The sequence below is a fragment of the Vanacampus margaritifer genome, chromosome 1 (assembly GCF_051991255.1).
Source record: "Vanacampus margaritifer isolate UIUO_Vmar chromosome 1, RoL_Vmar_1.0, whole genome shotgun sequence".
Classification (NCBI taxonomy): Eukaryota; Metazoa; Chordata; class Actinopteri; order Syngnathiformes; family Syngnathidae; genus Vanacampus; species Vanacampus margaritifer.
Window position 1 is genome coordinate 54,991,091 of NC_135432.1, and position 10,710 is coordinate 55,001,800.

Genomic DNA, 10,710 nt, shown 5'->3' on the forward strand with positions numbered 1-10,710 from the left:
AAGGGCAAGCGTTGACATGGTTTACAGTAGTTTGTGGTCACTGACCGAATGTTGGGTGTGGCACACATGAGAACATCGTTGAGTAGGAAAAGCCGCCGCTCCTTTGTTTTGATGACTTCACCACGCTCATTGTAGACGGTCTCCACCATGTCGTCTGAGCGGATCAGGTAGCGGCTACCGTTACTCAGAAGCTAACAGGATAAAAATGAGAGAAAAAAAAGTCTTCTTGAGTTGTTATTTTCTTTCATAGTAAATGTACAGTGACACAAAGGTTAATAAGCAAACCAAATTTGATTCCTACTCCTTTGCTAAGCTTTCATTTATAATAAGTGAGATGCATGCAAAGTCATTAGAGATCATGAAATCCAAAACATTCTACAAATTATTGTATACAAGTGCAACACTTTTGTTTGTTTGTTTTGCAATAAAGTTAGAAAAAAAAAAGTGTTCTTCTTCTTCGTTGATTCTCCTTCTACGCTTTCTGTTAACTCCCTGTGGCTGCGCTACAGCGCCACTCCAGACTTGGCATATACATTACAGCCATTAAACGTCCTCAGCGTCTTCTTTTGGACACACGCAAGTTTTGAAATGCTTCTGTGTGTACGAGCTTGGTTTGAGGAACGAAAGCCGGCTTTGCTTCTGTCTGGACGGGGCCTTATTGTGGGCAGTCTAAGGCACACCTGTTCACTAATCATGGTGCCTCATGAGCATCTTGATATGGTACACCTGTGAGGTGGGATGGATCATCTTGGCAAGGGAGAAGTGCTCACTATCACAGATTTAGACTGGTTTGTGAACAATATTTGAGAGAAATGGTGATATTTTGTATGTGGAAGAAGTTTTAGATCTTTGAGTTCACCTCATAAAAAAATAGCGTCAAAAACAAAAGTGTTGCGTTTATATTTTTGTTGAGTATATATGAAAAAGAAATTTCTGAGATGCCATAATTGGTAGCTTTAGATATATAAAATTATACATTCAAGGTGGTTTTGATCGCAATTATTACATTAAGCCATATGCTGGCTCCTATTTGGAATAAAATCAAGCAAAAATAAAAAGTCAAACTCATTTAAAGATAATATGTAGCGATAAGCAAAAAGACAAAACTACACCCTAACAGTGCACACCATGTACAGACCTTGTTGAGGTAGCGTTCATTCATAGCCTTTGCAATGTGACGAATCTCGCAGCGCTGGTCAGCTTCTCTCTTCTTTTCATTGAGCTTCTCAGCCAGGGTCTCAAGTTCTGTTAAGGCCATCTGCAAGGGCAGGCGGTCTGCATGGCCCACTGGTGTGTTTTTGAGCATGTCCTGGTGAGAAGCCAGGCAAAAAGCACACTCTTAAGTGACTCCGATTTCAGTTCAAAATGCAAGAAGCTTGGCGTCCTCATTGCATGTAATCAGTGTGCTAATTTGTCACAATTATTTAAAAAGAGTAGAAGTGAAGGAAGAAACTGTCCTTGATGTGAGTGCATTGAATCTGTGCTTGTATTCATGAGTCAAACCCTCCACCTGCTGGTGACTACGCGTACAACACTTGAAAACAACACTTTCATTGACATACCTGGAGGAGCAGAATGAACTGGGGAAACCTCTGGATTGGTTTCATCATCAAGCCATATAAAGTCATCCTGTCACTGCTTGTCTCTTGACGATGCTGGAATTAATACAAAATAAATTATAAATATCCACGTATTGGGTACGTTTGAGGTGCCAAAAATGTAACCATCAAAATTGTAGATACTTTAAATTATATCTATTATCTAACCTTTAGAAATTCCAGGAAGCCAGGTTTTGATGCACACGTTTTTCTCACGACGGACATCGCCGTACTGAAGTTGTTCACATACTCACTGTAGGCATCCAGCACCATCGACTTTGAGAACTGTTGGGCGGGGGGGGGGGGGGGGTTGTGGTACACAAAGCAATGCTTACATTAGCAAAGAAGTGTTTCTTCCTTCTTCCTGTGTCCTCCCTTTCCTGGTGGATATTATTGCAACTCAGGGTGGAAGAACCGGGTAATATTCTTCTTAAGGAAGAACACGGCTCTCATAATATAATAATAATAATAATAATAATAATAATAATAATGTTTGTTGCAACAGAAGTAACTTGAAAAATGGATAAAATATTTGTTAATCGTCTTTCTTGAATCCAAGCTTACCGAGGCTACAAAGACATCACCAATCATCGCCAGGCTGTCCCACTCTGCAACTCGACTGGCCAGAGCGATCTGGAACAGGAAGTGGCACTGCAGGATCTCTCGCACTCGATAAAAGGTCATCTTCAGTTTCCTGTCGCTCAGTAACCTCGGCTCAATCTGGGACAAGGGCTTTTCATATTGCTGATGAGGCAAAATCATTTTAAATGTAATAAGCTGCACGACACAACACAATCTAATTGCTGCTTCTGTACTGGTATACCTCTAATATTCTCTTCAATGCATCAAGATAGTTCTTCTCACTCTCCAGTATCGAGTCCAATATACATCGTCTCACCAGCTGTAGGGGGATAGTTATTATCATTTGAACATGTATCGCTTTACAAAAATAGGAACTAAATGACATTTTACTTACTTGTTGCTGTGAAAGCCCCTCTGGGGCTGGACCCAAAATTGGCTCAACGTTGAAACAATCCACTTCAATGAAGAATTCGGACTCCTCATCTTCAAAACAGGTAGACTTCCTCTCTAAATCATAATTATGACAAAGGGAAAAAAACTAATGTGATTTGAAAAGAAAGAATTACATAATTGACAAGCCAGAGAGAAATCCTGTAAAATGTGTTACAAATTGTAATTAAATTTAATTTGGCCAATTTTGCCAACTTAAAGCCAGGGAAAAGTCAACTCAAAAAATGTCTTTGCTATAATGTTCTATGCAGCTCCAATTGTCTAGCATTTGTGGAATAAAGCAGAAAATTCCATATTATTATCCATCTCAGAGGGCAACCATTTTTCTTCTTGCCGTCAACTGAAAATGACATCACAGTTCCTCAGGGCTGAGGTAACGACCAATCATAGCTCAGCTTGCTAACGTCACATGACCAAACTCAGAAACAGGTGAGCCGTGATTGCTGCTTAATTCATATGCAATATTAATCAGAATACCATATTTAGACTAGTGGGGGCACATACAACAAATGAATGCAAAGAAAATTTGGGGGTTGACTTCCCCTTGAGGACAAATTTTATGCTTTTACTTCCTCATAATGAGGTGTGTGAAGGGTCCATCTTGAACTAACCACTTAACTCTTTGACTGCCAGACGTTTTCAAAAACGGGTTGTCGCCAGTGCCAGCCGATTTAAGCATTTTGAGTGATCTTTCAAGGTCCACAGAAAATGTTGTGTTTGGACTATGGAAACACACATACTACCAAATGAAAGATTGGACTCTCAGCTTTCATCAGAAAAAAAAAGTTTGTTTCTACCTTATTCCGTTCTTCAGTAATCAACAATAGAAAATGGTTACTTTCACCGAAATTCTCTCTTTTGAAACAAAAAACGGAGAAAAAGAGCTTTTTGTGAAACGATGTTATTTCATGCACTCTAGTGAATTGTACACTTCTTTTTGTCCATGAATGATGCCACAAACACCTAAATAGTGCTTTACTTCTGTAAAACGCTTTCACCAACAATGAAAAAGTGTTTTTTGATTGCAAAATACGTTTATTTCCATTCAACAGTGTAACAATTTGACAAAACAATTTCGCAAACTATTTACAAATGTGTGCAACTGTGGTACTACTTACAATTATGTGGATGTTTCAAATACAGTTTTTCTTTTTGTAACGCTCTCCTGCGTACAAGGAGACGCCAGGACTCGCACACAGTTTACTTTCACTTTCACATTGGTCCGTTTTGCGTGCAAACGTTACACTTTCTTGACGGCCTTTTTTTCCGGGGAATAAAAAGCAAGTAGCAGACTGTACACACTTCCTCCGATGAATATGCATTGGACTCGGGGCACTCTCCGTCGTCCGATCGAACGTCCGCCTGTGCGTGCTCGGTTGCGCTCCGCGTTACGACACCGTCATAGCCGCCGCGTCAGCGGTTCCAATTTCGCCGTCAAGCTCGGATTCACCTTCATCATCATGGATATCAATGTACTATTTTAGCGTTGGTCGATGCCTTTCGTCTTGTAAGTGTAGAGCTGCTTGCAAACGCTCGCCATTGCCCGTTCCCTCCTCCATCTAGCTCCATCTAACGTCTTCTACTGCCGCGTCAATGCTTTCCAACCACGGAGTCACCATCATCTTCATCATCGATGATGATGATCGTCATCAACAATGTGCTTTTTTAGCGATGCTTTTGGTCTTTGAAAAAAACGGCTCTGGCGTTAGCTCCTCGCGACCGGCCGCCATTTTTCCTTTGTTTTCCATTCTGATCTCCTGCTCAACGCTCTAGCTCCGCCTCTACTGACGCCCACCCGATCTTGTCAAAAGAGAGTCATCGCTGCCCTCTAGGGGCCAAAAATAGTCATTAGGCTCAAAAAACCTGCTTAAAACTTTCAGGAGAGCTCCGCAAGCCTTCCCAGCACCCGTTTCAAAAAAAAAAAAAAAAAAAATGGGAGGACGTCTTTTAACGTCTTTGGCGCTCCTCCGTAGGTTTTTGCAGAACGTCATTTAACGTCTTTGGCAGTAAAAGAGTTAAAGGGGAAGTCAACCATAAACATTTCTTGACAATAATATGTTATATGTAACCTCCCTAGTCTAAACATGACATTCTGATTAATATTACATTTGTGGAATATGAGTTATGCAGCAAAATTCTGCCATTTTTATCCATACCCGAGGGGCGGCCATTTTGCCACTTGCTGTCGACTGAAGATGACATCACAGTTGCTCAGGGCTGTTTTCTGAAGATGAGCTGTAATAGGATGTTTCCTGAGACCTGAGCAACTGTGATATCATTTACACTTGATAGCAAGTAGCAAAATGGCCGCCTTCTGATAATGATGAAAACTTCTAGAACTTCCACTAATGCAATATTAACCAGAAAACCATATTTATACTAGTGGGGCTGCGCATAGAACATATTATCGTCAAGAATTTTGGGGGTGGTTGACTTCAAGAGTGTGATTACTTTGATGTTGCATAAAAGATTAAACTACTGTATATTCCTTTGTACATTTGACATACCATTATAGAAAGACTTTGTTTTGATGAAACAACGTCCCTTCTTAACTGCAGCCTTGGTTTTCTCAAGGCCGTCTTTGGTCCCTTCTTTAGCTGCTTTCACCAACTTTTGCATCTAAAAATGGGACAAAAACATAATGAGTCTTTTTTTTTCCAAACTTTGAATGGTATACTTTCCTACCAAACTGATGACTGTCCTTCAAAAGCGGAGTACACATAGCCAAAGTGCTACTGAGCATAATGCAGCACATAAACAGTGTGAGTGTTGTTAAAATCTGGATGCTGATTTAGGATGACAGCAAGTAAAACACAGCAGAGAATGACAGTAACTGGGGCATCAGCTGAGTGTAACAAAGACTTCCTATCTGATATAAAGTGCTTTTTAACTCATTCACTGACTGCCATTGACGGCTATAGACGTAAAAAATTTGTTTGCACTATTTCACCTAGTTTAACATTTTTCCCACTTTTGTTAACAAGAGTATGAAAACCTAGATTTTTTTTATTGTATTAGAACAGATATAAAATTTGTGATTGATCGTGATTTAACTAGTGAAGTCATGTCATTAATTACAATTTTAAAAAAATAATAATAATCGCTTGATGCCCCTAATAAAAAATAAATAAAAGGAAAGATTATTAAAAATTAGACAGACAATAATTTTTTTAAATTGTAATTAATCGCATGACTTAATTGTGAGTTAACTATTGAAGTCATGCGATTAATTACGATTTAAAAAAATATTCTTAAAAATTAAAAATATATATAAAATTTTTAGAAAAGATTATTAAAAATTAGGGGCATCAGGCGATTAAAATTTGTAATCGAAATTAATCGCATGACTTCACTAGTTAACTCACGATTAATTCCAAATTTTCTATCTGTTCTAAATGCACACCCCAAAAAAAAATATCTAGGTTTTCATACTCTTGCTAACAAAAATGAAAAAAAAAAAAAAAAAAGTATAGTTAAAACAAATTTTTGACGTCTATAGCTGTCAATGGCAGTGAATGAGTTAGTTTGTTCCTGCAGTTTTTGCAGTTTTGAAGTGAGTCAGTCAAAGATCCTGTAGATAAATATTTTTTTTCAGTTGCAACGCTAGAACATCATTAGTGATCAATATACCGTTGTAATTTATGGTATAAGGTCAGGCATGCTGGTAGCTAATTAACTCATGGTGCCCGAGTTTACTGTACTGTAAAATTCTACATATATATATAAGGCAGCACAAACTTTTTAAACTTTTAGTGGGATTCATAACGATGAAACCAGTGCAGCAGACAATGAGGCAAACAAACCCATCACCAGTACCACCACACAACATTCACATTAGTGCAGTGTCAGTAATAGATGCTCACAGTCAAGTCGGCTAGACCAACAGTAAAAAATTTGAAACTAGTGGAACACAGGCAGGTGAGGCGAGCTGCAGCTAGTTTACCTTCTGCTCGTGTTTCTGTTTGAGCTGCTGCAGCTCGACAGTTCCCACTGTATTTGCCATTAGATCTTTCATCTTTTTCTCATAGTGTTCTTTCAAACGGCTCAGATCTTGAGAGAGCTAAACAAAAGCAAAGCAAGCATTATTGGTTACGCTTGTCAAGGTTGCTTGGAGTGATATTTGATTATTTTAGGTTTGGTTTAAAGGGGAAGTCAACCTTAAACATTTCTTGACAATATTATGTGCCCTCACTAGTCTAACATGAAATTCTGATTAATATTACATTTGTGGAATACGAGTTATGAAGCATAATCCAGCCGCTCTCATCCATCTCAGGAGGCGGCCATTTTGCCACTTGCTGTCGACTGAAGATGACATCACAGTTGCCACCAATCACAGCTCACCTTTTTTTCTGAAGTTGAGCTGTGATTGGTTGTTACCTGAGACCTGAGCAACTGTGGTCATTTTCAGTCGACAGCAAGTGGCAAAATGGCCGCCTTGATCAAAACTGCTTGATTTTGCTGCTTAACTCACACAATATTAACCCGAATACTGTATTTAAATTAGTGGGGCTGCATATTGAACATATTGTCAAGAAAATGTTTTGGGGTTGACTTCCTCTTCAAGTAAAAAAAATTGTTTTTCGGGTCATGTCATTAGCTCACATTATCTCATTGACATTTTTAGATTTACATCTAGATGCAATAAAGATGACATTAAGGTTTCATAATGTAATATAGCGATTAGATATTTATTTGCCTTCCAGTTTTAAATATTTCTTTATAACTGCCTTTTTATTTTTCTGTAGCTGTTAATAATACAAGAACAACTATTAGGAACAACAACTTAAGTTAACCTTGTGATGTCTCCCTGCAAATGAGAAGGTAATCATAATTTTTTTTTTTAAATAATACAAATAAAGAACAGAATATTCAGGTATTTAAAAAAAAAAAAAAGTTTTGATCTTCGCAGCAAATTAGAGACAATATGTATCATTACTATAAATAAAAGTATATTATACACATGTATAATTGCAAAAATGTGTTGTTGTTTTTTTACATTATTAATTTAAGGGATTTAAGATAATGTGGGTCATTTGTTCACATACTGTACGTTTCAGTAACGTGCATTTCAAATTCAAGCGTACATTTTAAAAAAATGTTCGCAGCTATTTTTCCTATTGATACAGTTAACAGGAAACAAATGGCCGAGCAAGTGCAATCATTGTGGTACCCACATGGGTCTTCCTCTGGGCGGGCTTCATGAAGGCATTGGGCAGGCCATTCTCAGAGCGCACTTCCCCGTCGCTCGCCTCGTCGTAGCTTTCAAACTCACTTGAGCTCCAGCCATTGTCAAGATAACCTCCTTCCTCACCGAGCTCCACGTCGTCATAAATCATCTCATCTGGTTCAGTGGAGGGAGAGTATAAATAAGCATGTGCAAAAGCACAATACAGTGTCATCTAGATTGTAAAATATTGAAGAGATATGAAACATTTTAGCAAGATGGATTAGAGCTGAATAGAAATTGACCCTAAATATGGATTTTTTTTTCTTTTTTCCCCTCTTTTTTATCAATTTCGGCTGCTGCAATGTCAAACTCTGTGTGCACTTCCACTGCCCTGATTTTAATGGGAAGGAGTGGAGCCGCTTTGATCGCTGCGAGTCGGCTGCGTTACATACCACAATGTTTGTACCTGAGCAAAGAGTCCACTGGGCTTGCGCTGGGTACAAAAATTGGGCCCTTTGTAGTAGAAGTCAGACATTTCCACATGGCAAAAAAGTTGTTTTTACGTAATCCTGCAGTTAAGAAATCTGTTCGTCGCATAGTTTTCGCTGACAATGCCAAAATGTAAACATTTATAAATATGGATTTTTAATCACAATGTTAAAAAAATATATTTTTCGATAAATAATTTGTTTTGTTATGATTACAGAATAAATCATATATTAGATTACAAAATGAAACTAAAATTAAAGAAGAGGTGTATTGTTAAAATTATAGACAGGACAATGCAAAAAAATTAAATATGACATAATACCTGTGTTGGAGTCAGAGTTCTCCCTGGGCACATCATCATAAATCACCTCATCAGGATCTAAAACCATGAAAAAAAATCATCAAGAACTACAAAGTAACACTACTAATTCATAGCCGTGAGAGGATGTAAACAGTGGTTTGCTTCCTCAATAAAAATAGGAAGGAGGTCCAAGAGCTCAGACAAATGTTGAAATAAATAAAAAACAGTCTGAAGGGCGGCAAATGTGTCTGAGGGAAAACAATGACGGTGTACTTTGAAGTTCTTACTTTCCATCCATGAAGTATTTGCAGGATCCGAAGCCCACTTTGCCAGTGCATCCTCCTCTCTAATAGCTGGAAATTCTTCACTGAAAACACTTTCAGACATTGAAACAAATTTGTGTCAGTATTTTCTGCTTATAGAATGTGAAGAGAAGTGGATAATTGTATTCGTCCTAGAGTTTTAAATGGAAATGTGTCACACACCTGTCAGAGGGAATGTTCCCAGTCCGGATCACTGTTACTGTGGAGAAAGAATGGACCTCTTTGGCACATTTTAACCATTGTTGTTCTACTAAAATTATGCAGCCAACTCACTGAGCCAGTGCATACATAGAGATACAAACCAGGTAAAGTTATGCTTGTAAGTTTACATACATACCCTTGGGGTGTGTAAACTTTTGAAAAAAAAATTGGGGTGACGATCCATAGCATTTTTGTGTCATTAAGTCACGTTTAGCTTGTGTACATTTACAATGACGTAACAGCACTGCGCTTTACTAAAACATGTAATTTCAATATGTGCCACAAGGTGTCAGTAAAGGTTCCACATTCCCAAAATGGCTAAAAGAACGTGCCTTTTTCTGCCTGGCAGCGAATTGGTGGTGGGGGGGGATATTCTCACCAAACCTAGTGGCACATTAGCTAAGCGAGATCACATTACATTTTGAGGTGGAAACGTTAAATTAGTGCTTTGGCTTAAGGAAAGGTCAGTTTTCTGCCACTGTTTCGAAAGCTGTTTCCACATATTTCATTGGGCCATCATCTTTATAAGAATTAAATGTAGTAAGGAAGTCATGGTCTTTGTTGTTAGATGTTTACTTCATCAAACATAACTTACACTGTAATAATTACGGTATGTGAAATGTTTTAATCCGTTGTAACTTTAAATGATTTTCAATATAATCAGACTACAGCAAGAGCAGAATCTTCATGGGCAAAACATATTATGGCAGGGGGGCTAAAAATAGTACTGTACAGATTTCCGTGTGGCAAGGCTTTATAAAAAAAAACAACAAGAGAGAGGGTGGAAAAGTAGGCCGGACAGAAAGCTGAGCAAGCACCAGCGTGTCATGACCTTGGATATGTAGGTCTTTGTGCAGGCTGGGAGGAATTTAACTCCAGGCAAAAAATGAAATAACCTTTGACCGTGGCAAGGCAAAGGGGAACATGGGAAAAATGTATGGCATTGCACTAAACACTTAATCCCAAAAAATAATATTTTCTCCAATACTGTAAATAAATGTAAAGGCATCTTTAATTGAAATGATCATACATCGCTTAGAGAAATCCGAGGGGGAAAAAATGGTTTTACCATCCTCATCCACAGAAAGATGTCGAATGATGACAGGTGTGGTGTAAGCAGGCGTGATGAGCGGTACGCCGGATGGAGTTGCATAGCCGCAGGGCACTGGTACGGAATAGCCTGAGGGGGCGCCACTGGGGCTGCTGTGGGTATCCGGGGCTTCTCCAACTTGCTCTTTGGGCTCTCCTGGCTCTGAAGGAGACGAAGAGCAATCGTGCTGCTCGTGGTGCTGAAGCTCAAGTGGAGTGATGTCGATCACAGAGTATGGGTTGACTTTGGAGGAGCTTCTTGGGACAGTTTGAACATCGCTGAACATTTCCTGATGTTCACTCCCTGGTGTGAGTAAACAGAGCGCAATGAGGGCAAAATACATCATTACCCTCGAAACAATCAAACTAAATGTAGATCTGTCTGATGTGTTTTGTTCATATGCAAACATGGAGGCGTTGCATAGTAAATGTTGACAGAAAATATGGTAACTTGTTAGCTAATTTTCTTTATTTATTTTTTGTTAAATATTCCTTACTGGAAATTTA

General features: G+C 38.6%; 1 protein-coding gene across 3 annotated transcripts in view; it reads right to left on the reverse strand.

The window, feature by feature from the left end:
• The window catches only part of arhgef10 (Rho guanine nucleotide exchange factor (GEF) 10), a 49,078-nt gene that overhangs the window by 27,611 nt on the left and 10,757 nt on the right, over positions 1–10,710 (reverse strand). For 2 of the 3 annotated variants that reach the window (XM_077555310.1, XM_077555319.1), the window contains 14 exons: positions 10,184–10,507; positions 9,076–9,112; positions 8,878–8,966; positions 8,612–8,668; positions 7,808–7,974; positions 6,574–6,690; positions 5,138–5,249; positions 2,575–2,687; positions 2,422–2,499; positions 2,163–2,342; positions 1,767–1,883; positions 1,563–1,655; positions 1,139–1,309; positions 46–191 (listed from right to left, as the gene is read on the reverse strand). In XM_077555310.1, coding sequence (XP_077411436.1) covers positions 46–191; positions 1,139–1,309; positions 1,563–1,655; positions 1,767–1,883; positions 2,163–2,342; positions 2,422–2,499; positions 2,575–2,687; positions 5,138–5,249; positions 6,574–6,690; positions 7,808–7,974; positions 8,612–8,668; positions 8,878–8,966; positions 9,076–9,112; positions 10,184–10,507 — 1,801 coding nt within the window. The remainder of the gene's footprint in view (positions 1–45; positions 192–1,138; positions 1,310–1,562; positions 1,656–1,766; positions 1,884–2,162; positions 2,343–2,421; positions 2,500–2,574; positions 2,688–5,137; positions 5,250–6,573; positions 6,691–7,807; positions 7,975–8,611; positions 8,669–8,877; positions 8,967–9,075; positions 9,113–10,183; positions 10,508–10,710) is intronic. The other variant, XM_077555321.1, reaches the window with a different exon arrangement.